The sequence below is a fragment of the Morus notabilis genome, unplaced genomic scaffold (genome assembly GCF_000414095.1).
Source record: "Morus notabilis unplaced genomic scaffold, ASM41409v2 Scaffold1199, whole genome shotgun sequence".
In the NCBI taxonomy this organism is placed as follows: domain Eukaryota; kingdom Viridiplantae; phylum Streptophyta; class Magnoliopsida; order Rosales; family Moraceae; genus Morus; species Morus notabilis.
This window is the reverse complement of record NW_010366673.1, coordinates 268,761-296,673: the sequence shown is the minus strand read 5'-3', so window position 1 is coordinate 296,673 and position 27,913 is coordinate 268,761. Positions and strand designations below refer to the sequence as shown.

The 27,913-nt window shown below is 36.9% G+C and overlaps 1 protein-coding gene across 1 annotated transcript; it reads right to left on the bottom strand.

Annotated features, from left to right (window-relative positions):
* Window positions 1-12,702: 12,702 nt before the first annotated feature.
* Window positions 12,703-20,398, bottom strand: LOC21398006 (serine/threonine-protein kinase/endoribonuclease IRE1a). Its single transcript, XM_024174037.1, has 7 exons — window positions 20,324-20,398; window positions 16,592-16,612; window positions 15,456-16,009; window positions 14,731-14,924; window positions 14,214-14,409; window positions 12,943-13,288; window positions 12,703-12,846 (listed from the first exon to the last, which is right to left on the bottom strand). The coding sequence occupies exons 1-7, from the start codon at window positions 20,396-20,398 to the stop codon at window positions 12,703-12,705; spliced, it is 1,530 nt and encodes a 509-aa protein (XP_024029805.1).
* Between the last annotated feature and the right edge of the window lie 7,515 nt (window positions 20,399-27,913).

The following is a 27,913-nucleotide window of genomic DNA, read 5'->3' as shown; positions in this document are numbered from 1 at the left end:
ACTAGTTATGGCACGATAGTAACGTATCAGGGAGGCGTTAACCCAGTTACAGAAGAACGACTAGTGAGGTATAGTGTCGGAGGACGGTGGAACTTAGCTTGTTTCTCATTCCTTTCGGCATTAGAGGGTGAATCCGGTATCGCCAGGGAGAATGTTGAGGTCCCCGTGGTCAATGAATATGCATATGTATTCCCTGATGAGTTGCCTAGTTTACCGCCTGACAGGGAGATCGAGTTTTGCATCGACTTACTTCCGGAGACGGCTCTGATTTCTATTGCTCCGTATCGAATGGCGCATGTGGAGATGAAAGAGCTAAGGAAACAACTCGGAGAGTTGGCAGAAAAAGGATTCATTAGAAACAGTACTTCCCCGTGGGGTGCACCTGTCTTGTTTGCGAAAAAGCACGACAGATCCCTTCGGTTGTGCATAGACTACCAACAATTGAATAGGGTTACCATGAAGAATAAGTACCCATTGCTGAGGATCGATGAGTTGTTCGATCAACTGGGAGGATCATGATATTACTCAAAAATTGACTTGAGATCTGGGTATCATCAGTTGAAGATTAGGGAAGATGATATTCCAAAAACAGCTTTCAGAACTCGCTATGGGCATTATGAGTTCTTAGTAATGCCTTTTGGATTGACGAATGCTCCTGCCGCTTTTATGGATTTGATGAATCGAGTCTTCCGCCCATATTTAGACCAGTTTGTGATAGTCTTCATTGACGACATCCTGGTTTACTCAAAGACTTGGGAAGAGCATGAGCATCATCTGAGGATCGTTCTCCAGACTCTTCGAGAACACCAGCTTTATGCAAAGAAGGAGAAATGTGATTTCTGGTTGACAGAAGTTAAGTTCCTTGGACATGTTATATCTGACAAGGAATTTCAGTTGATCCTTCAAAGATTGAAATGGTGCTACAATGGGAATGACCGAAGAACGTAGCCAAAATTCGAAGCTTCCTAGGACTTGCGGGGTATTATCGACGATTTGTAAGGGATTTCTCGAGTATTGCTGCCCCAATGACTCGGTTGACTAAAAAGGAAGTCAGATTTGAATGGGATGCCGATTGTGAACATGCATTCCAAGAACTAAGGACTAGGCTAACCAGTGCGCCGATTCTGACGATTCCTAATAGCGATGAGCCGTACGAGGTGTACTCCGATGCATTAAGACGAGGACTTAGGTGTGTTCTGATGCAAAATAGACATGTTGTGGCCTATGCATCTCGACAATTGAAGCCACATGGGCAGAACTACCCCACGCATTATCTAGAGTTAGCAGCAGTGATTTTCGCTCTCAAGATATGGAGATGCTACCTCTATGGAGTAAAGTTCCAGATCTTATCCGATCATAAGAGTCTGAAGTATCTGTTCACTCAAAAGGACTTAAATCTGAGACAGAGAAGATGGATGGAATACATGGAGGATTATGACTTCACCTTGCAGTATCATCCTGGAAAAGCCAACGTGGTAGTAGACGCTATCAGTAGAAAGACTCCTGGAATTCTAGCATCTTTGGCATTGGAAGATTGGAAATGGAGTGCAATTGTAGGTGACTATGATCTTCAGTATTATGAGGATTCTAACCAAGCTATGGTGTACAACTTGGTTTCAATGCCAACTCTTATACAACAAGTCAAGCAGAACCAATGGCAGGATTCGCATCTTCAAGGAATTTGGACTCGAGTTCAGAATGGAGAAAAACTGGACGAATGGAATATTTGGGAAGATGGAATGCTCTACTTCAGGAATCACCTTACTGTTCCTCAAGTGGATGAGATAAAGAAGACAATCCTTCACGAGGCCCACAAATTGAGGTTTGGTATTCACCCTGGGAGTACCAAGATGTATAGAGACCTCAAAAGACAGTATTGGTGGAGAGGTATGAAGAAGGATGTTCGCCAATACGTGTCAGAATGTGCGACTTGTCTTTGAGTCAAGGCTGAACATCGGAAACCTGCTGGAGAACTGCAGCCTCTTCCTGCACCTGGATGGAAGTGGGAACACATTATGATGGATTTTCTAATGGGATTGCCGGGGACTGAACATCGGCATGATGCCATATGGGTCATTGTGGATAGGTTAACAATGTCCGCGCACTTCATTCCCTTTTGTGTGACTTATTCCAGGAAAGTTCTAGCAGAGTTGTATCTGGAGCACGTTTTTAGACTTCAGGGAGTTCCGTTATCTATCACATCAGATCGTGACACTCGTTTCGATGCTAGATATTGGAGAAGTTTCCAAGAAGCCATGGGAACCAAACTGAATTTCAGCACCACATTTCATCCTCAGACCGACGGACAATCTGAGAGAGTTATTCAGATTTTGGAGGACATGCTTCGCGCTTGCATTCTAGATTTTGGTTGGAAGAAGTATCTTCATTTAGCTGAGTTCGCCTACAACAACAGTTATCAGAGTAGCATTGGGATGGCCCCATTCGAAGTGTTGTATGGCAGACCTTGTAGATCGCCAATTTGTTGGCTTGAGTTAGAAGATCGACTGACCCTTGGACCGGATGTTATCCAGGAAAATACTAAAATGATAGTTGTGATCTGGGAACGACTGTTAATGGCTCAGAGTCGTCAGAAGAGTTATGCTGACAGGAGGCGTAGACCCTTAGAGTTCTTAGAGGGCGATTTTGTCTTGTTAAGAGTCTCTCCGCGCAAAGGGATTACTCGCTTTGGTGTGAAAGGGAAACTCGCGCCAAGGTACATTGGACCGTTTCAGATCACACAACGAGTCGGTGTCGTTGCTTACCGCCTTGATCTTCCTCCGGAATTGTCTCACGTGCACAATGTGTTCCATGTTTCAATGCTTCGAAAGTGTCAACCTAATTCAGAAGCCATTGTGCAATGATATGACGTGCCGATCCAGTATCACACGACTTACGAGGAAGCGCCCATACAGATTCTTGACCGGAAGATGAAAAGCCTACATCAACGTGAGATACCGTTAGTGAAGGTGTTGTGGCAACACCATGGCGTTGAAGAAGCAACGTGGGAATTGGAAACGATGATGCACGAATGATATCCGTATCTGTTCATATCGTGAGGTAAATTTCAATTTCAGGGACGAAATTTCTTAAAGGGGGTAGAATGTAACGCCCTCTAGAATTAAACATGTTTAATTATGTTAAACTGTGGATTATTAGTGTGCCTAATTTGATTTTCATAATTAATCAAGGGACTTTAAGTTATTTTCAGTATTTATAATTTCACCCCAAAGATTTTCAAAAAACACACTTAAATTTTAATACATTTTCCTTTTTTTCCATTTTTCTTTTTCCTTTTCTTTTCTTTTTCTTTTTCTTTTTTTCTTTTCTTTTTTTTCTTTTCCCCCTTTCCCTTCCCGTGCGCCCAGCCCACTCCTTCTTTTTCTTTTTTTTCTTCATCTTCTTCTCTGGTTCTTCCAGCGCCCAACCCTCTCTCTCTCTTTCTCTCTCTCTATTTTCTTCCACCACTGGCCACCTTCTTCTCCGGGCTTCCTCCCGCCAGCGTTCTCTCTCTGTCCCTTGCTCTCTCTCTCTCCGGGTTTCTCTCTCCCTCTCTCTCTCGGCAGTTTGGCCGAGAATCACAAAAAAAAAATGAAAAAACAGAGAAATTGAGGGAGACAAAGCTCAAGCAACTGATTTGAGGTAAAACCCTTTGAAACCCACTCTTTGATTCGAATTTTAAGCTTGAGAAAGTTTGATTTTGGTTAGATTTGAATAATTTTGAGTTAGGGTTTGAGTTTGAACAGTTATTGTTGGAATTGAATGAAATTTGGGGGTTTTTAGTTATTGGACTTGTTTAATTGATTAGAAACTGATTTTGATGGATTCTGGAGAATATATATTGAAATTGAACTTGAATTGCAAGTTTGGTATTTTTCCTATTTATGCCGGCATGCTGCCAAAATTTCTTTAGAAACTTATTTTTAAACTGAAATTAAATAGGAAAACCAAACCTATGGATTGGATTCTAATTTTTAAAGAACTCCCAAACTGAATTATAAAATCATTGTGAAATTTGGATTTGAGTCAAAGCACACTAATAGGAAACAATTAAACATGATTGAACTTAATTCATTTTAGGAATGAGAAATAATATATATATATATATTCATTAAGGACTATAGGCAAATCAAATAAACAAGTATAAAAATCACAAAATTAATCTTTAACTTCATATATCCACAATTTGATTTTATATGCAAAAGACAAAAAAATAAAAAAAAATTATATTATCTACACACAATGCACTAATACAACAAAAAAGGTTTTAGCAACAAAATTTTTAGTAACAAGTTTTAACAATTTAGCTATAAAACTCTGAGTATCACGAAATTTTTTGTTTGATGATGCAACGAGTTTCAATAATTTAGCAACGAAAAGTCTAGTTTTTACTTTTCGTGACATATTTTTTTTTTAAAATTTTTGCAACAAAAAGTTTGTTTTCGCGAAAGACCCTTTTCTTGTAAATTAACATTCCTCTACCGATTTTCATAAAAGAGAACAAAAATTAATCAAAATGATCAAGAAAGAAGAAATAATTAAGGGAAGCTCAGTTTCATGCACAAAGCTTTCTGATATGGGCATCAATAGGTACCTTTCCTATAATAAGTTCTATCAACTAATTATTCTTCAAGCATGTACTTTTATTTTCCTATTTGAAACGTTCGACTTCTATATATACATTCGTCGCACTAGTTGGTCGTTTAGTTAATTTTGTCACTAAGGACTTGACTATTCTAACCAATTCTATAGTAGCCCTAAGGTTAAATTAGCAAAAAAACAATAAGGGTTGATGACCCTGTTGTTGAGGAATATAAATATTCAAGTTTGTTATAATTTTTTCTACTCTCACTAGATTATACTTGAATACCTGTTTCGCCATAAACATCTTAGTCTCATTTTAAACATTTGTTCACAACATGTACAAAAGAAAATTGCTTAACGACATTTCAACTGCTCCTCACTCTCTTCAACTATATTCTTGTGCATGTTTTTAGAATTAACTATATGTAGATTGCGTGGCTATTGGCTGGAAAGCGCCCAAGTAGCTGAAGAATAGGAAATAGTTACAAGTCGCATCAAGAAAATTTGAAACAAGAGTTTTAATTGGAACACATATAAACCATGCAATCATTCTAAATTGTTCTTCATCCCTTTTAGTAATAACAAATACGAGGAAATTATTATTAAAGAGTTTAGAAAATTGTAATATCCGGAAAAATCTAATAATTAATAAGTAGAATTAATTATGGATTTTTCATAATCACGTCGATAGATTCATAAGAAAATATAAGTACATGGCTTATAATGTTAAGCTTTGATATTAGTTACAAGATATGGTTATGAGAGAGAGAAGACAAAATATAAAAAGAGTCAAGTTTTGACTATTGAGCCTAAAAATAGTTTTAAGACTTGAAATAGTCTAATTTAATATACAATTAAGAATATAAAACGATATTGAATTATTCAGAGATTAAGATTGGATTGTAAGTGAATAATAAAAAAGAACTCGTCGGAAAATTAAATTTTCTGTCGGTGAAATAAATAATCTCCAACTAGAATAAATTATATCTGTTTGGAGAGAACTTTTAAAGATAAGTTCTAAAGTTTTCTCCCTCTCTCCCCTCTCACGCATTTGTTTCTCTCTTATCTCGCTTCTCTCTCAAAAATGATTCTCTCTCTCCTCTCACGCATTTGTTTCTCTCTTCTCTCTCAAAAATGAAACTGTCCATGGCCAAAATCTCACTTTGAGATTCAGACCTCCGTTTTTGACACAACTGGTGTCAATGGAAAGCTTTCGACGAGCTGAGCATTTTGACAGGTCGTACGACCCCAAACTCCGCTGGAATAAGCCGCAATTGCCGGCCGAAGTTTCGAAAACAATCGAAACTTTTGATCACGATATTTCCTTCGTCCGACCTCTGATTGAGGTGATTTCAGTCCATATGGACTCAATGCAGCGAGACGAAGAAAACCCACCCATTTTCATAGCTCAATTATGGCCGGAGCACCGCCGTCCGTGGTTGTCGGAATCGCCGCGCCGCCGCCGTCATTTTTCTTCCTCCGGGACGCAGTGTGTGTCACCACCCCTACCATTAGATTCAGAGTTAATAGACGAGTCGATCCCGACCAGATTCAGCCATCACCGTCGGCATATGGCCGGAAAACGGAGCTCGCCGCCGCCGTCGTGATGGTGTAGGTTGGTTCCGACGATCAGACCGTTAGATTTTCGTGAGTTTGGTGTCAAAACACTCATAAGATCATGAGTAAGGAAAGCCCTCAACCAATTTTAAGATTTCATGACCGTAAATGTAAGATTTGAGTCGCCGGATTTTACCGACGTTGCCGGTCCCGATATGTACCGTTACAGGCGGAATGGTATGAAATTGACCACACCAATGGACTCAGAAGGGTCGATTTAGGGGGGGTAGGACCCAAGTTCGCCGCGGAAAAACTCTCCGGGAGCCTGCGCCGCCGTACACAGCCGCTGTATTCTGATGAGGTGTTGTTTCTCAGGCTATCGACTTCCGTTTGATGATCTGAGACCATATCCCGACTCGTCTCGATGTGCTGAACGCAATGGTGACCTCCGCTCGACCAAATTGAATTTTGATAAAATTGGTATGATACGATTGCATGCGGATCGAGGTGAATCGAATGGATTCATTGAAGTTCAGAATTGAATGTCTAACGCTTCAATGATGCTAGTGGATCATTCAAAGCGTTTATGATTTCTCCTGGAACGGATATCAAGGAGATACGCAGTCGAACACGACAAGCGGGTATTACCGGAACCGCTTAACTCAGAATTGAGGCAAATAAAGTATGATTAATGATAAGTAATTTAGAACATATGATGTCTATGGGATATGTTAATTATGAATTCATGAATTCGTAAAAACAATTATGGAAGATAGAATTATGAGGATTTAATTAGTCCTTATAATAGAAATTATAAATTTTTACGATCCTTAATAAAAAGGATAAATACGTTCTATAAGAAAGGATTTAATTCCTTTATGACTATGCTACATAAAATAGCATACTAAAGGCTAATTCCACCATCTGGATGGGTGTTTATTTACAGAACTTAGCAATAAACGATAGAAGATCTGAGCGAGTAGAGAATTATGCTATAACTAGAAAGTAGGTAAGTACAATAGTTTTTCTATATTTATATCGCGAACAAGCTTACTTTTCTATGTTGCACAGAAATTGTGCATATGGTAAGTACCAGTAGTTTGTTTTTGTCTATGACACGAACGAACTTATTCTTCTGTGTTGCACAGAATTGTGCATATTACATGCTCAATGAATGTTAGAATAAGAATGGTGTTTCTTGAATAATGTATGATGCTATGGATGATTCAAGATGTATGATGTTATGAATGTTTTAAGATGCACGGTGCTATGAATGTACTTATGGACCGTAAATAGTAGTAGAATTTTACTCTACGAAAAGTATGAGGTTAAGTCAAAGTCAATTTCATAGAAAATTGATGGAAATGCGTTAAAACGTAAAATAAGATTGAAATTACTGTCATGCTGAGAAAAGATGACAGTAAAATGACGTATAAAGAAATCATGATAAATTGCTCAAAAATGCACAAAGTCATAAGATTTAACTAAAGTACCATTTTAATGAGAAAATTGATAAACGGTAAGAGACCAAACATCCTGCTTGTACCAGCCTTCGAAGGAAAGGCTATTATGAGACTATGAAAGAAATGAAATTGTGACTGAGTTGGATTGGTTAGCTACCCCACTCCTCACTGATTATGCGCGCTATGGTACAACAGGACAGGGCCCCTAAGAAGTAAAAGACAAGAAAATGAAAAACATATATCATTCCATATAAGGGTACGGTATCTGTAAAGACGAATGAAAAAGGAGAGAATCACAATATGAAAGTCGTTCAGAATGTTAAAATACAATGTGAATGACTAAAAAGAGACGAAAACTGAACAAAGTACGTAATGAAAGAAGAACATAAGCGATATACATTCTAGTAGTACAGAATGTCTTAAGATATATGACATGAATGCATATATAGGTATACATTATTGTATGCTTTTACTATGGCCTACTGTTACTTGCTGAGCGAAAACTCATTACGTTTGTTCGTGTTGTAGGAAGCTCGGGTAAGATACCGGCTCCCCGAAACCCATATGTTGGACGTGCAGAAAAGGATGAAGTAGTGAGATGTGAGCAAGTGGGTAATGGGATCTACACGCAATTGGTAAACGCTGCAAAGTGTTTTAAGTAGACCATATTTATAGATATGGTTAGGTTATGTAATGCAAGTAAAGATCACGGGACTATGAGATTATGCATAGCAACCTCTAGTCACAAGGTACGATTAATGTAATAGAATGTCAGCTAAATGCTACGGCATTTAGACTTATGAATGGAAAAAAAGATTAGCCTGAATTTTTAAGAGGCTATAATTAGAAAGTAGTAGAGGTTAAGTAATGCTAAGTATGAACGTAGGATGATGATCAAAAGTTAGGGTCATCACACAAATGAGCTCAAGGGACTATCACTACGATGAGAATCGGTGAAAATGTTAGTCAAGACACTGCTGAGATCAAGCAACATGTTATTGATTATTACAAATCTCTCTTTAATGCACCTGATTGTGAAGGTGTTGAATATTTCAGTGGAATTTATTCCACGATTCCAAAAAGCAGGTTCTTAACATATAATGTATAAATTTGTTGATGTCTATAATATGATAAAGAAATTAAGGGGAAAAAAAACCTTAAACGGCTCATATTTCCATTTCCAAAACTTTTTAAAATTTTCTAGAAATTTCTCTAAGATTTTGCCCAAATTACACTATTTGCATACCGATATTGATATCTTGACCGATATTTATCAATATTTTTCTAATATTATACTGAAATCGATTTTGTCTGCCCTTGAAGCTTCAGAATGCTCTTCCCACTGTAGAATTTGTTTCCATGTCAACCTAAAGTCCTTTCCACCTCAAAGATCTTCAAATGAAGAAGAAGGACCAGGTCATAATCGTCATCTTTGTCAGAAACATTATTCAGAGCAAATTCTACTGGGAATGAGAGAGAGAGAGAGATGGAGAAGATCAACTGGGAAGAGTTTGGCATCCAATGAAAGATGGCCACGTCATTACCAAACTCTCGTATTGTTCATTTTTAATTTTCTTATCTTTATTTTTCTTTTCTTTTTCAGCAAGCCAAAAACAAAATAAAAAATAAAGACCCTTCACCCCCGAAGTTGTGTTAGGTGGCGGTGATGAGTGGTGATGGCTTTTCTGTGTGCACAAAATTAAAAAACGAGATCCTTTTCCTTCAAACTCTTTAAATTTTTATATATGATTTTAATTGCTTTATATAACAATGGGATTGGTTAGAGAGTGTCAACCTAATTAAAATGCGTTATATATCAATCTCTAATATCGGCTTTCACAGTTTATTCAACAAAAAAAGTTGCTGCATATAAAATGAAATTACAAATCTGGCCTCACTTGGTAATGGAAAAAATATAATTCTCCAGTTTAATTGAAAAACAAAAGCGCTTTTTCATCTAATTCATTGTTTGATATTCTTTAATGTAATAAGTTTTTTAACAACTATATATTAACATATTGTTAAAAAATTTTATGATTACTGAAATGCATGTGTTGCCTACGTTTTGATGACTTTGACTTTATGCATGGCGCAGAAAAGTAGAGGCTAAATCCGTCCAACCACGTTTTGTCTTCACCTACTAGGGTACCAAAAAGCGCTTCGTGCGCATGAGATGACCCTTTAAATAAAGGTAAGTTATTTTCATAAATACCCCTGAATTATGCATGTCCTCTGATTTTGTAAAACAATTTTAAATGCCTCTTGATATATAAAAAACAGTACATAGTTTAGAGGTATTTATAAAAATCAGAGAACATTTTAAAACAAAGTACATAGTTTTAAAAAATTAAGCTTATCAAAAATTACAATTTTACTATTTCCGTCAATGAAATATCAAGTTTTTAAGCGGTGATAATGCATTGGTTTAATGGTTTGCGGGGGATGCAACACCCGATCCTAAACAGTCAACAAGTCTTCCAAATAGTCTTTGGGCTCACAATTTACACCAAGGAAACCGACTTAACGTTGCAGCACGTTGGAAACTCATGTATTTGGTGAAGAAAGAAAGACAGGGAGGCCTCGCAGGATTGGATGCAGAAAACAGGTGCTCTGTGGATTTTTTTTTTTCTTTTAGAACGTTTTTCTTTTTTGTTTCGATTTTTTTTTCTTTGTTGAGGAATGTACGGAAAAGCAAAAAAAAAAAAGAAGATAGTTTTGGTCAAAAGATCAACGTGGTTAAAAACGATCGTTGTATCTGATCTTTATAGCAGTGATTCTTGATTAATTTCTTTCTTTCCGTTTAAATTCCGTCTCTTCCTTTTATTATTACTGGAATCTCTCCAAGCATGTCAAGTATTGATCAATAACTAACTATACGTACACTGTCTAAAACCAGCGGTTTAAGATCAACTCATATGCTTAGATCACTGATTTGATATACTAAACCCTACATTAGAGAATCTTATTTGATTTACATTAACATTTGTATCATGTGCCATACATACATATATCTCGGGTCTCAATGAGTCACTCCAACTAGAAAGCTACCGAGTTAGATATAGGAGCATCCCCAAGGGAACTCTCTATTTTTTTGGCCAAATTCAAGCTAAAATAACTAGAAAGCTATATGTTCGCTAGCAACTTTTTAATGAGTCACTCCAACCATACTCTTTATTTTAGCTAAACATAGATTATTTTAATATTTATTGAATTTAATTATAAATAACTTTATTTAATTTAAAAAGAACTTTTGCATTTATTGGGTATGAAACAATAAAATAATACAAAAAATTAAATAGTTAGCCACTTCTTGTTAGCTATATTTAGCTAGTGTGAAATGAATTATCTAAAATAGCTAACCATTTAGCTAATAGTTGGAGTGGAGAAAAGCTAAATTCTAGTTAAATTATTATCTATTTTAGCTAAAAATATGAAATAATTAGTGTAGTTGGAGTTGTTTTAAATAAGGACTTCAAGGAATTTCAAATAAATATATCACCACCTTTTAAAAAAACTAAAATGAATAAATATATCACCACACAACCATTCAAATTGTGATCTAGCTATTGCCACATTAACTCTTTGTTTCGTTAGCTAGCCAAGATAGGGAAAAATTCTCATGCTTAACCCTTCATCAGACAAAAGAACTATATATTGAACCACAAAATTGATTACATCTGATTTTACATTCACCTTTTTTTTTTTTCTACAAATTGAAAATTTCTCCCTCTTCCAATGAAAAGGTTATGAAGTAATAACAGGCATAGACAGATGAGCTCATAAGTGGTTCATTATTGATTAAAGCCTTGAGATGAAAGATTCAATCATGTTCACTCCAACCAGTAGTAGATAATAACTTATATATAAAGAGAAATGTAGAAACGAAATGCTATGTAAGAGGCTTAAAAAGGGAATGATCACTTTAGCAATCTACTCCAAGCCATATATTTCTTGAATCAATCACTTTTTATATATCTTTATTATAGGACCGAGGACTCATAAATTTTACCACAAAAAAAAAAAGAAAAAAAGAAAACCATTCTACATGAAAATTTATAACAATTGATGATAAAAAAAACAAAATTAGCCGGCATTTATATATATATATATATATATATATCCACATAACGAACATCTTTCCTTGATAAAATCGCCTTGATTATGTCTAAAACTAAAAACACAAGTGTTAAAGCCAAATTACCTCAAATTAATAACTTTTTCTGGTCACCAAAGTCCAAAATCGAAATAATCCGGCAAAAATTCTACACGCCGCAACCAATGAAACAAAACACGCCAACCTTTGTTGCAGCTTCCGTATCTGGACATTCACACATCCAAAAGTCACATAAAAATTTGGTCCCCTCGTAATTGTCCTCGTCACCAACTCCTTAGTCAACTCCAAAAATCTTTTTCTCCTTCAAAGCTGCTTCATTCACTCTCCCTTGGTCCTTTCCCTGCTCTCAAAAAACTGTTTATTTTCCTCTCCCTTCTCTATTATCCATTCCCCAGTATATATACATGCCCATCTACGACAACTACAGAAAAATCAATGGCCATATGGCCACCAACTTCAAATTACATGATAGGTACTGCTTTTCAAAGCCTAGACTTGTAATTGCCTTTTTATACTGATAACCAGGTACGTGTACTTCATCTTTTTTTTTTTTTTTTTTTTTTTTTTTTTTTTTTTTTCTATTGCTATGTATATATGTTTCAACATTTTTCATCTGTAATTTAGGACGATAAAACCCATGTAAAAAAATTAAATAAATAAAGTGATGCAAAATCTTGTGAAATTAATATATATGTGCAAAGCTTTCAGATATGGGGATCAGCAAAAAGTTTTCTGAGAATAGGTCTTCACTGAGTCACCATTCTACTTGCAAGTACTCAATTCTCAAAATAGGTGTACCAGTAATCTCTAAAAATATTATATCGATACTCAATTCTAAATATTATACATCCAAACTTGACAAACCATGAAAATAGTTTGGATGTGTACTAAGTTGACATCAAGATTTCCACTCGCATACAAGGCAACAAGACGCCCCGCAAGCCAAAAATGAACAAACCGCACATAGAGAGAGAAGGGAGAAACACCTCAGTTATGGTCTTGGAAATATCTGCAAAAATATTCATCTTTCCCACACCATTTCTTTACAGCCTTGTAGACTTCAATCAAGAGATTTGGGAATTTACTTTCAAAGTAGTCATAGAAACCTTTATACAGTGATCCTATGGATTTCTGAAAATAAATGGTCACCACAAAAATGAGTTCTAATAATTTTGTATTTGGAAATGAAAATATTCACAGAGAATATCTTGCCCCAACTATAATTACCTGAATATTTTGTGGATGGCGTCCATAATGAACGAACATGTGTCGAATAAACCGCAATAATTCTGGAAAGCTTTTATATTTATAAGTACTATCGGGATTGCTGTACTTTCTTAATTGATCTTCTGCATAATCAACTATTTCTCCATCAATCCTTTTGTTCCATGTTTTAACATTCTCTCCCTTCCATTTTCCTTCTATAACTTTCCATGAAATAGAATCCAGCTCCTTGAGAAGACCTGTACTGTGCTCAAATTCGTATACTTTATTATAACTGTCGCGAAGAAATGCAAGTTTCTTCTCCGGATCCCAAAAATGTGGATGGTGCAATGCCTCCTTCGCTGTTAGACTGGCAACAACATAAAAAAAGTAAGAAAAATAATGTAAAACACTAACGTTTTAAACATTTAACTGTTATATATACCTTTATAATGTCAATGTTATGTTGAATAAAATGACATGCCATGTTTTTCACTTTTCGCATATTATGGTGAAGCATATGGTCTTTTTGGGGAAGAGCATGGCTAAAGCTGCATGGGTTCCAAGACCGGATGCTGGGTCAGAGCCGAAAAACAGAAGTATGGCTTTGTGCGCAACCAGTGACGAAGGTAACTAATTAGGCCAAACTTTTTAAATTTGTTTCTTAACCTATATATCTATAGGTATATTTATAGGTAATTAGATATAGCCCCCTAACAAATTGAAAATCTAATATTTAAACCTTCAAAAAATATATAAATTCTTTAAAAAGTACTACTTTCTAAAAAAAAAACCTCTAAAAATACTACTTTCTAAAAGATTCTATAGATGTTAACTTTAAAAACCTTTCATATAACTAATAAATAATGAATAATACATATCTATTAGTTTATTTACTTTAAAGTTTTAACATTAGTATTGAATCTAATTCTTGTTACCGATACTATAGAGATGGTATTTTTTTTATACGAATATTGTGAAGAATTGGCTACGCAATTCAATTAGAGATCAATTAATTAACGATGCTTTTCTTTACTTAATTAATGATACTTAACTTATGTACATAAAGAAAATTATCTTCAATAACTGCGATAATTTGGTTATTATGCAATATTTCAAGACATGAAATCTCGTCTTGGATAATTTGTAGTAACCTAACAATAAATTTGATTAAATTTTTGATGTAGTTAAAATTAGTCCCCCTCTGAAAAATTTATGACTTCGTTACTGTGCGCAACTGTATCATGTCATGGATAAATCATGTTGATCGAGTTGTGGGCAAGATATTAGCTTACCTTTCTGCAGGATTCCTGCTTGACAAACAACAGTAAAGTTGATAAGCTTCAGGATAATTCAACAAGGATGAGCCCCTCTTGTTTGTTACCGTCCTCCAATCACCAAATTCAGATCTACCAGTGATGCAATACGAGAAAAGTTTGCCAAAAGCATACATATCATCAACCCCTATCTGGATCCCGCGATCATTACGTGCTAGCCAATCCGAAGTGCCATGACGTAAGTAATTAATTGTAGAAAACATGAGACAATCCAAATATAAGTTAATACTATAATGTTGGTACAAATTCAACTTATAACATACTTATAACATCCTCATGTAAAGTGTGACTCTGATACCATGACAAATGCGTTAAATAGTACATCCCGGTATTTACCGACAACAAAAGTCGTCGTTAAAGGCCTCGTTACTTGTAGTAGAGAGGAGAAGATTACCGTTCCATATTTTAACACCATGGGACAAATTCTACTTCTTACAATTCGGGGTGTTTAAGTAGAGAAAATGAGAGTACTTACCAGGAATAAAGCCACTCAAGTAAGAATATGATTTATTATAACTCTTCGTTGGAGGCTTTTTGCTTATGTCAATATCAGAAAGCCTTACGCGCCAGGATGATTCTTTCTTAATTATTAGGATGTTTTCGGGCTTCAACTCTCCGTGACTTATTTCCATTATATCATTTAACTGAACAAGCCCATAAAGCACTTCCCTGTGGAATAATACAAGAATCTTAGAGATATGTAGATGTATCAAACGCTGTAACAATTGTGTTGGTGAAGTTAACCAACCAAAAATAGTTTACAAGAACACTAATGGCCCGTTTAGTTCGTTGATTCGAGTTTGGATGTAATTTTATGTGAGAGCTTTTTACTGTAACAAAAAAGTTAGATGTGACTGTTTTTGAGAGTTTTTTACTGTAACAAAACTCGAATTTTAAATTCGAATCGGTTAAATGAACGGAACCTATATTACACATTCTACAGTGATTATGTAAAGCCATTTCTTTGTAAAAAAAAATAATAATATTAACTTCCACCTCTACTTCTGTACTTTTAGTATACGTAAAATAGAGTAGAGCTTTTAAAAAGTATAAACAATTATACCAAATCTAGTCTTGTTTAAGTTGAAGAATGCCTCTTCAGTCTCAAGTACTTCTCAATCGTATCATAATTATCTGATCTATGAGATTAATTATCATGAGAATTGCCATGATTAAATGAACTTTTAATTAACAACCAACCTCAGTAATGTATATGATAAATCAGGAATTCGACCCCCATTTTCCGGAATGAGATTAAAATCTCCAACAATGTTCTTCACTGCCTCCAACCTGTCATCTAGCACAGCCACAGATGTAGAGCTGAGACCGTCTTCTGTCACGGCCTCAAACGAGTTGGTATTAATTGCTAAGTCCGTTTTGATCAGTTCATCCAAGTTGAATGTCGTACCCCAGTTTTGCTGCTCCGTGACGAGATAAAAACACTCTTGGTCATCATCACATTCCATGCCATAATATCTTACTACATTTGGAAGGTACTGAGATTGTGTAGTTAAAAGCTTAATCTTATTAGCGTCCACGTCGTAATCAGCTTTGGGAAGGCGTTTTACCGCACCCGGTACTTTGTAATTCCCCTCAAAAATAATATTAATGCCCTCTTTTCTGGACTCGCAAATTTTTTTATCCGGTAAGAACTCAAGGTTTTCACCAATCTTCTGTCGCCGCAGTTGTTCGCATCCATCACTTTTAGATGAAACTTCTATATTGGCAGAAACGTTCGACGTTTTCTCATCTTCCTGATTAATTTAACAGAAACCTCTCATCAATAATACTATGAAAATAGAAAAGAAAAAAAAAAAAAAAAACCAAAGATGAAATCTACGGGGATATTGAAAATGAAAATAGGGTTAGTTTATTAAAATGACATCTATGAAAATAGATTAGGTAGATATTTGATGCTAGTTGTTCTCTATTTTTTTTCTTAGGAGAAAAAAAAAAGAAATATTAGAAATGAACCTGTTTGTCTAAGAGAACACCTTTCCAGATATCAATATAAGCAAAAACCAAAAAAAAAAAAAAAAAAAAAAAAACAAAAAAGACAAAAACACAAAAAACCAAAAAACCAAAAAAAAAAAAATTGAACGAATAAAAGGCACAAGCTACAGTAATTAACAGATCAACAATAATAGAGTTAAGTAACACAGATATGTTGAGAATATCGATTGAACCAGTTGGTCGGCGACGGCTTCAGCCGCGGCCCCAATTTTACGCCATGTGTAGAAGGAGGAAAAAAGAAAAGGATCATTTCGTTATCGATGCCCACTTTAATAGATAAACACAAGAGAACGAAACAAATAATTATATAAAATGAAACATACCCATGATGATCGAAGAACAGCCTGTAGAATACATATAGTAATGAACAGATCAGGAAAAAAAACAAAATTAGAATATGGAGTCGACGTGAACCTCATTATTAGCAACACGATTTGATTCCCCAGGCAACATATTCATTGGTGGATTACTTATCACCTGTAGAAACTGAAGGAGTTGGATTTTTTTTTTTTGGGCTTGATATAGGTAATTTTGGGTTACCCCCTTTTCCAAGAAACTATTTTATTAAACTCTTTACTTGTATAAAGATCAGAACTAGTGACCAGAGTAAGGGAGGTATACCAATGTTTATATATAATTCAAGAGGATAGTGAAAATGGCCAACTTTTGTTTATATTTTATTTTATGTGTCACTGTCGCGTGTGATCGACGAGGAGAGTATACAACTTGTGTACAGCGAAGTATACGCATGTAAATTAAATACTATTACATACATGTATATCTAGTAAGAATTTAGTATATTGTGAAAGTTATAGCCAACTTAAGTACTATCTTTTTTTTTTAAATAAAAAAAAAAGTCTGTTATCTTTACTTTGATGATGTTGTTCTTCCTTCCTCCAAATTTCAATCTAGGTATGTGATTCTAGGCACAGCTTGCAATGATTCCCACCACCTCAAATATTTTCAAATAAAAAAAAAGAAAGAAAGAATAATTGGGCTTGTTATTTTTTTTGTTTTGGAAATATTTTCGCACGTTTGTCAAAATGTGCCTTTTGATCAGTGGTTACATGCATATTCTAGCAGTAATTCGACACTTAATTTCATCATAAGGTAATGAGTTCGAATCCGCCACCTCAATGCAAAGAAAAAGAAAAATTTTTGCTTTTTGAAAATGGTTCTAGAATTGTAAGAAAGTTATTTTCATATTTCGTTAAAGAAATGAAAAAACTGTAAAGTTGCATTTTCTTTTCTGATATTTTTAAGCTTATAAATTTACACATATTTTTAAAAACATACCCAAGCACAATTTAGGCCTTCTTTTATATTCAATGTAATCTCTTAAGAAACATAATCAAGCAATAATTCAAAAAAGTTTCTAGCATTATTTCTTAAATGTTTTTTCTTCATCCCCATTTTGTTTCTCCTCTCTCCCTCTCTCAATATATATATATATATATATATAGGCACAAACACACAAAATTTTTTCTATACAACATTGAGTTTTCTATTCAATAATACTTGTATGGATTTAATTTCTAGCTCCGACTTTGTATGATTTTTTTAAAGGAAAAAGTTATAGCAAGTACGTAAGCAAGTACTTCATAGTCATCTAAAAAAAAGAGAAGGAAATTTCACTCTTCCCATTCTTGAATAAAAATCTGTTGTCCCATTAACCTGTCTCGTTGGCTATTTCACTAATTAAAATTTGATACATCGTGATTTAGTTAAATATTTTTAATATTTTATTTTTATTTATGTGGTTAGATTCTTAAATTTAAATGATAAGATAAATAATTAATAAAGAGACAGTCATCGAAATAGAAAAATAAGCAATGCATATTGTACTGAATGCATATTGTACTGAAGTCGACGTGAACCTCATTATTAGCAACATGATTTGATTTTTCCCAAGGTAACATATTCATTGCTTGATTACTCGTCATCACCCGTACGGGTAGACTAATTGGTAGACTAATTGGTTTTCCTTTTGCGAAGAAACTGTTTATTAATAAACTACTCTTTGCTTGTATAAAGAGGGCTGATCTAAGCGCTGTTTGAAAATGCATCAGGATTGACTTTCAAAATTCATATTACTCATAAGGACGAGAGAATACCACTTTTGGACGTTGTATACTCATTTAACTTATATTTTTATAATTTTAACCACCTGATTGACTATCCTATATATACATATTATATATATATATATATATATATAAAACTTAAAAGCATTTGATGCTTCATTCAAGTGTGAAGTTAAAAGGAAACTTCTCACTTTAGTCCGTTCCATTGTTTTATATTAATTGTAGTCCTCTTCTAATATTTATACCCAACGGGCCCACAACCCCTTACAAGAAAACCATCTTTTACGCCTCCAAACTTTCAATTTCTTCATCCTTTCTCTTCCTAATCCAAGAAGGACTTCTGATTTTTAGAATTTTTTTTAGTCCTTTGGATTGTTTTATTTATCAACATGTTTTTTTCCCCCTTTTTCAGTAACTATTTGTATTCAATTTCTAGTATTAATAAAAGCAGTGATAGGCTTAGCGTGGGGATGGGTTAAAACTTTTTGATGTCAAACTAGTTGGAATGTGATTTATTTATTAACTTGATGATAGCTATATCACGCTCCGGGCAGGGGTGGTGATGTGGAGGCTCGATTAGGGTTAAACGTACGAAAATAAAAGAAATTTCCAACGAGCCCCACACACTGAATTAAAACGATTCACAGGATCTTTACACAGGATCTCATTACCGTACATACATGACACGTAAATAAATCATTACAGTTACAGACATCATCCACAATCTAGAAATCCAAGTACAAAAGTTTACAGGATTTACAAATTCTTACATTGGTATACAGGGAGGATGACACAATCCTCTTCAAAATCAGGTGGTAGCAACTCAGCTACTCCGCACTGCTCCTAGAGTCTCCTGGGAGGGGTTAACATTTTTAAAACAATAAAACGTGAGCGAAAGGCCCAGTAGGATATATTTCGAAATAACTTGGTAAATAAATAAACAAGTAAATAAATGAATAAGTAAATGAATAAATATAGACATTCAGTTCCAACACAACAGCTGGAACCTCATATCCTTTTTCTTAAAGGAAATGTAACTGAAAATTACCGTATTATAGGCATCAACAAGTAATTTATATAAATTACTTACACGACCAAGTGCATAAGCCTTCCCGGGCCGGGTTTCGGGTTCCGCCCCCGAGAATGCGCTCTCCACATCCTATCTAGGCCATCAGCGGGCTTACCGGTTTGCAAGATCTCTTTCCTTAAGAAATCATTCATTAAACATTATGAAATCGTTATTATAATCCCATGAACTACAACAAGCCATCGGTTCCGTGAACTACAACAAGCCACGGGTTTTTAAATATTTTTCTTTCGCAAACAAGCCCCTTTCTTTAAAACATTTGCAAGGCCAAAACTCTTTTTAAAAATCAGGCTCACAAGGAAAAGGGGATAGAAATCCTATCTCGAAATTACCAAACTTGTGGGTAGCGGCGCACTATTCCAGCTTCCGCTTCCTTAAGCCACTCAATCCGAGTCCTCAGCTATCACTTGAGTCCTTCTCTTGACGTTAAAAACTCTTTGAAATTCCTCTTTGGCTCGAGATCTGGTTGATTTTGAAGCAAAACGGGAGAGAGACAACCGAGGGAATGAGAGCACGAAGAGAGACATAGAGTGGTCTATGGGAAGCCACGGGAAGGAAGGAAGATAGCGGAAAAAAGGAAAAGAAGAAAAAAAGAAAAAGGAAAAAGAAAAGAAAAGAAAAATAGGTGTTCAAATATTTTAAAATGGCAGTCCAGAAATGCGCCCATATACACTTCTGGGTTAAAATAAAATTACTGAGAATATTTAAATACCTTGGAATTATTTAAATTACACATCAGAAACATTTATTAATCAAAACCAATTAATTAAATCAGATTAGGCACACTAATAAATCTTAATTATCTCAATTAATCCCATTTAATTCTTCGGGGTGTTACAACTCTACCCCCCTTAAGGAATTTCATCCTCGAAATTAGAACTCACCTCACAGTGGAAACAGATGCGAGTATCGTTCATGTATCGTATTCTCAAGCTTCCATGTCGCTTCCTCAACTCCATGGTACTGCCACAACACTTTCACTAACGAAATCTCACGATGACGCAGACTGTTCATCTTTCGGTCAAGAATCTGAACTGGTGCCTCCTTGTATGTCGCGTCATACTGTTTCAGAACGTCATACCATTGCACTACAGCTTCCGGATCAGGTTGACATTTCTAAAGCATGGAGACATGGAACACGTCATGCGCGTGAGATAACTCAGGCGGCAGGGCAAGACGATATGCCACGACACCGACTCGTTGCACGATCGGGAATGGTCCAATATACCTTGGCGCAAGCTTCCCTTTCACACCAAATCAAACAACTCCGTTGCGTAGGGAAACCTTCAGCATAACGAAGTCGCCTTCCTGGGATTCCAAGGGCCTACGCCTTCTGTTAGCATAGCTCTTTTGATGACTTTGAGCTGTTAGCAGTCGTTCCCGGATCACAGTTCTCTTCTCATCGTTCTCTTGGACAACCTCTGGTCCAGTAGTGAGTCGATCCTCAAGTTCCAACCAACGGACAGGTGATCTACACGAACGACCATACAAAACCTCGAACGCTGCCATACCGATGTTGGCCTGATAGCTGTTATTGTAGGCGAACTTAGCAAGGTACAGGTATTTCTTTCAGTTCCTGGCAAAATCCAAAATACAAGCACGAAGCATATCCTCCAGAATCTGAATAACTCTTTCAGATTGTCCATCAATCTGAGGATGAAATGTTACGCTAAAGTTCAATTCTGTTCCTATGGCTTCCTGAAAACTCTTTCAATACCTTGCATTAAAACGCGTGTCACGATTGGACGTGATCGACAACGGTACTCCATGAAGCCTCACGACCTGCTCCAAGTACAACTCTGCCATAATTTTTTGAGAATACGTCGCACAAAACGGTATGAAATGCGTGGATTTTGTAAATCTGTCCACCACCACCTAGATGGCATCATGCATGTGCTCAGTTCTAGGTAGTCCCATCAGGAAATCCATCGTGATGTGTTCTTATTTCCATCATGAATCAAGTAGAGACTATAACTCTCCAGCAGGCTTCTGATGTTTAGCTTTAATCCGGAGGTAAGTTACACATTCTGAGACATACTCACGAACATCTTTCTTCATGCCTCTCTACCAGTATTGCCTCTTTAGGTCCTGGTACATCTTGGTACTTCCAAGATGAATAGCGTATCTCGATTTGTGAGCCTCATGCATAATCGTCTTCTTTATTTCATCCACCTTAGGAACAGCTAGGTGGTCGCGAAAGTATAGTGTCCCATCCTCTCAGATTCTCAAATCCTCAAGCTGCTCTCCATTTTGGATTCGAACCCAGATGCCTTAGAGATGAGGATCTTGCCACTGATTCTGCTTGACTTGTTGCATAAGGGCCGGTACGGAGATCAGATTATACACCATTGCCTGGTGATAATCCTCGTGATACTGGAGGTCATAGTCACTCACAACTTCAGTCTTTTTCCAGTCTTATAGGGCTAATGACGCTAAAGTCCCCGAGGTCTTCCTTCTATGGGCATCAGTTACCACATTAGCTTTTCCTAGATGATACTGTAGCGTGAAGTCGTAATCTTCCATGTACTCCACCCACCTCCTCTGTCTGAGGTACAGATCTTTCTGAGTAAACAAGTACTTCAGACTCTTATGATCAGAAAAGACCTAAAACCTTGCTCCATAGAGATAACATCTCCATATCTTCAGAGCAAATATCACCGTTGCTAATTCCAAGTCATGCGTGGGGTAGTTCCATTCATGTGGTCTCAGTTGGCGAGATGTGTAAGCTACAACGCGTCCACCTTGCATCAAAACACAACTAAGCCTAACCCCCGAAGTGTCAGAGTACACCTCATATGGCTCCTCGGTATTAGGAATAGTCAAGACTGTTGCACTTGTCAACCTTGCCTTCAATTCTTGAAAAGCATGTTCGCACTCAACGTCCCATCCGAATCTGACTTCTTTCTTGGTCAACCGAGTCATTAGTGCAGCGATACTCGAGAAGTCCTTTACAAAGTGTCGGTAATACCCCGCGAGTCCGAGCAAGCTTCGGATCTCTGCCACATTCTTCGGCCTCTCCCACTGTAGCACAATCTCAATCTTGGAAGGGTCTACAGAAATTCCTTGTCCTAATATCACATGGCCAAGGAACTTCACTTCTGTCAGCCAGAAGTCACACTTCTCCTTCTTCGTATACAGCTGGTGTTCACGAAGAGTTTGAAGAACAATTCTTAAATGTTGTTCATGTTCTTCCCATGTCTTCGAATACACCAGGATGTCATCAATGAAGACGATCATAAAACGATCCAAGTACGGCTGGAAAACACGGTTCATTAAATCCATGAATGCAGCCGGGGCATTCGTCAACCCAAATGGCATTACCAGCAACTCGAGTGTTCGTACCGAGTCTGAAAAGCAGTCTTCAGGATGTCCTCCTCCCTGATTTTCAATTGATGATACCCAGACCTCAAGTCAATCTCAGAGTAATACTATGACCCACCCAACTGATCGAATAACTCATCGATCCTTGGCAGTGGGTATTTGTTCTTCATAGTTATTCTATTCAATTGACGATAGTCAATGCACAACCGGAGGGATCCTTCGTGCTTCTTCACAAATAAAATCAGTGCACCCCAAGGAGAAGTACTATTCTTGATGTACCCTTTTTCTGCTAGCTCTTCGAGCTGCTTTCTTAATTCTCTCATTTCAGCAGGTGCCATCCGGTATGGAGGAATAGAGATAGGTGCCATTCCCAGAACCAAATCGATGTAGAATTCAATTTCTCAGTCCGGCGGTAAACCAGGTAGCTATTTAGGGAATACATCCACAAACTCATCCACTACAGGTATTCCCGCACTATCTTCAATCACCTCGGTTTCACCTTCTAGAGCAAGAAAGAAAGAAAAGCAGGCTAGATTCCTCCGTCCTCCGACGCTATATTTCAACAGTCGTTCTTCTAGGACTGGATTCATGTCTGCCTAATAAGTGATCGTCACTCCGGAGTCAGTCATCAAAGTCACTCTCATACGGTAGCAATCAACAATCGCACCATATCTCGCTAACCAATCCATTCCGAGTACCACGTCAAACTGACTCATCGGAAGAATTACTAGGTCAGCTCTCAATCGTTCACCTCCAATCGTGATTTCACACGATCTGCATACACTAGCCACCTCCACACATCCAGTGGGGAGTTCAACATCATCAGTGTTTCCAAGCTCTCGGCTTTTAATTTCAAAGTTTGGGCAAAAGAACTTGAAATGAAAGTACATGTGCTAGAGAATGAGATATTAGAATCATACCCTCAACCACTGTATTACTGGCATGGCCTCCAGAACTGCCTCTTGTCACAGTATAAGCTTGTCCTTGCACTTTCCCCTTCCCTTTATCATCAACATTAGGCCTTTGGGTTGGTGGTCTATACTGTTGTGGCGGAGGTATCTGTACTGGTCCCGACGCCTGCGGTCGAAACTGTGGATGCTGAGGCGGTCGGTAGGCTGGTACATGAGGGTGGAATGTTGGCATTTGTAGCTGCGGCTAGTAAGGTGGCATGAACTGCGGTGGCCTCTCTTGACCATAAGAAGCATCACTCTGGGGCTGTTGAGTCTGCGGCTGATTCCAATTAGGACAGTTCCTCCTAATATGACCAATCTGCCCACAGTGATGGCACTTTGGTCAGTAAGGGGCATTTCTATCACTCCTAGATGAATTGCTGCCACCACTGATCACGTCTCCACTGACCTGGCATTGATTACAGTTTCTTCTACCGCTTTGTTGTGGCCCACCCGAAGCAGAGGGTCCACCCGAAGTAGAAACTCGACTAGCTACTTCCTTGCTTTGCTGATAGGCCAAGTTATCTTGTTCCATGCTTGTAGCAGCATCCACCAGGCCTCAAAAATTTCAGATCCTTAGAGGCACTAAGCTTCTCCTTACATTATTTTTCAGACCTTTCTGAAACTTCAGGCATTTCAAATTCTCAGATTACACTAGAGATGGCGTAAAGCGGGAGAAGTCATTAAACTTAGCCTCATATTCCCTTATCGTCATATCACCCTGTTGCAAGGTCATAAACTCCAATGCCATCTGATCTCTATAGCTCTGAGGGAAATATTGTTCATTAAAGAGAGTCTCAACTGCTCCCAAGTCATTTCCGCAACATTAAGCCTTCTTCTTACTTGCTTCCACCAGTTGCTTTTTTGGCCTTCCATCTTATATACTGCGAATTCTATACGGTATTCCTCCGGCACTCCCATAGTATCTAAGTGCTTAACTATGGAGTCTAACCAGAACTCCGCTTCCTGAGGTCCTCCCTCACTATTGAATGTGGGGATAGGTGCACGCCTGAATTCTCAGAAGTAACTCTGCTTCCTATCTTCTGTCGATTGCTCATTCTGAGCTCGAGTGGCCATGCCTTGAAAAGCGGCATACATGGCATCCATGAACTCCTGGTTCTGTGGAGCCGGGTTGTTAACCGACCTACGACGTGGTGGTATTGATGAGTGAGTTTTACTCGCTCATTTGGTATCATTTTAGACTTAATATTTAGTTGGTTTTGAGGTTTTTGTTAGTTTTTATGTGTGTTTTCGTTCTTTGTTTGAAGGATAGGTGGAAGTCTATGATTTGGAAGGTTTTGGACAAATTTCGGTGGAAAAAGACAGCAATCATAGTGCTTAGGCGCCAATCTGCAGTGCCTTGGCGCTAAGTTATACGGAATCAACAATTTGGGCAGAACTGGTGGCGCTTTGGCGCCAGTTTGTAGCGCCGCGATGCCGAAATCCGGCAGAATTTGTGTACTGGGCAGAATGGGCAGCGCTTAGGTGCCCATTACAGCGCCGCAGCGCCCAGGCATTTGACACAGTAGTGCCGCAGCGCTGGAAACTCAGCGCCGCAGCGCTACGACGCGAGAAATTACGCGTTTTGAAGGACAATCGCGCGAAAACTTACCTGTTTTGACCCTAATGCTCCGAAACATATAAATAGATGATTCTAGGGCAATTAGAAGACTTGGAGACTGTGGAATGACGGCTGGCTTTTGAGAGAAGATTCAAGAGAAGAAAAGGAGAATTGGGACGGAGAAGAAGAACGGCTCAAATCCGGAGACGGAGACGCTTCAATTCAACTCCAAACTAGTTCTTTTCTTTCCTTTCCAATGATTAAGACTTTGTTTAGGAATTTATTTTGTTTAGAGATGAACTAATTCCTTTTTCTAGGGCTACGATGTAGCCGGATTATGAATGTTCGAATTCTCAATCTTCTTTTTAAGTAATTGATGTTTAATCCATATATGCTGAGTATTTCAATTTATTCTTAATGCTTGTGATTGTTTGGCCAACTATTACATGATTTTGTATTTGATTTGAGACTGAGAGGTGATAAATGAATAAGCTCTTAATTGAAATACCATGAGTTGTTCATAAGATAGAGATATCTATGATGCTTGTGCAGTTCTTTTGAATTTCTTACACTTAATGATTTTCAACAGGTTTAGAAGTCTGACAGAGATGTAGATTTTGCTTGTTGGATTAATATTATTGTTGCTTGAGAAAGAATAATAATTGCTTTAGAGAAATTGCTGTCACTATAGGATTGAATGTTAATTTGCTTGAATTATGAGAATTTGAACATGATTAATTTGGTGAAATCGGAAACCCTAGAATCTTAATCTATTGAATTTTCATCCGTTGCTTAGCATTGTTTAATTTATTTAATTGTTTTAGTTTTACTTTACTTAATTTTATAAACTCTCTTTTCAAGTATTCAAATAAAATTAGGGTTAATATAATTTCGGTAATTAGTAAACAACAATCCTCGTGGGACGATATTCTTATTCACTATTATATTACTTGATTGCGATAGCGTATACTTGCGTTACGATTTTTCACAACAAGTTTTTGATCTCCTTTATCTGAAAAGAAACTAGACTGTTCAATGGATTCCTGATGTCACACATGTATGTACAATCCTGTGGATTCTTAACCTAGGGCTCTGATACCACTTTATCATGCCCCGGGGCAGGGATGGTGACATGGAGGCTCGATTAGGGTTAAACGTACGAAAATAAAGGAAATTCCCAACGAGCCCCACACACTGAATTAAAACGATTCACAGGATCTTTCTACAGGATCTCGTTACCGTACATACATGACATGTAAATAAATCATTACAGTTACAGACATCATCCATAGTCTAGAAATCCAAGTACAGGAGTTTACAGGATTTACAAATTCTTACATTGGTATACAGGGAGGAAGACACAATCCTCTCCAAAATCAGGTGGTAGCAACTCAGCTACTCTACACTGCTCCTAGAGTCTCCTGGGAGGGGTTAACATTTTTAAAACAATAAAACGTGAGCGAAAGGCCCAGTAGGATATATTTCGAAATAACTTGGTAAATAAATAAACAAGTAAATAAATGAATAAGTAAATGAATAAATATAGACATTCAGTTCCAACACAATAGCCGGAACCTCATATCCTTTTTCTCAAAGGAAATATAATTGAAAATTACCGTATTACAGGCATCAATAAGTAATTTATATAAATTACTTACAAAACCAAGTGCACAAGCCTTCCCGGGCCGGGTTTCGGGTTCTGCCCCCGAGGATGCACTCTCCACATCCTATCTAGGCCATCAGCAGGCTTACCGGTTCGCAAGATCTCTTTCCTTAAGAAATTATTCATTAAACATTATGAAATCGTTATTATAATCCCACGAACTACAACAAGCCGCCGGTCCCCATGAACTACAACAAGCCATGGGTTTCGTGAACTACAACAAGCCACGGGTTTTCTAAGATTTTTCTTTCACAAACAAGCCCCTTTCTTTAAAACATTTGTAAGGACAAAACTCTTTTTGAAAATCAAGCTCACAAGGAAAAGGGGATAGAAATTCTACCTCGAAATTACCAAACCTGTGGCTAGCGGCGCACTATTCCAGCTTCTGCTTCCTCAAGCCACTCAATCCGAGTCCTCAGCTAGCACTTGAATCCTTCTCTTGACGTTGAAAACTCTTTGAAATTCCTCTTTGGTTCGAGATCCGGTTGATTTTGAAGCAAAACGGGAGAGAGACAACTGAAAGAGTGAGAGAACGAAGAGAGAGAGAGTGGTCTGTGGGCAGCCACGGGAAGGAAGGAAGAAAGAGGAAAAAAAGAAAAGAAGAAAAAAAGAAAAAGGAAAAAGAAAAGAAAAGAAAAATAGGTGTCCAAATATTTTAAAATGGCAGTCTAAAAATGCGCCCATACACACTTCTGGGTTAAAATAAAATTACTGAGAATATTTAAATACCTTGGAATTATTTAAATTACACATCAGAAACATTTATTAATCAAAACTAATTAATTAAATCAAATTAGACACTCTAATAAATTTTAATTATCTCAATTAATCACATTTAATTCTTCGGAGTGTTACAAGCTAGTTGTTCATTCTTAGGGGTACAACAACAAGAAGAAGTTGAAGGTAAAAGAAAACTTGTAATCCTCTTAGTATAGTGTGGTTAACTAAGGAAGGGAATTTTCATGTCTTTCTTCCAACA

Coding starts and splice junctions, on each gene's coding strand:
- LOC21398006 (XM_024174037.1), bottom strand. CDS start 20,398: ATGGAGTTGAGGAAGCGACATGGAAGCTTGAGAATACGATACATGAAC. Junction 16,613..20,323: donor GCATCTGTTTCCACTGTGAG/GTGAGTTCTAAT, acceptor TGTATTCTACAG/GCTGTTCTTCGATCATCATG. Junction 14,925..15,455: donor TTATCATATACATTACTGAG/GTTGGTTGTTAA, acceptor ATTATTCCACAG/GGAAGTGCTTTATGGGCTTG.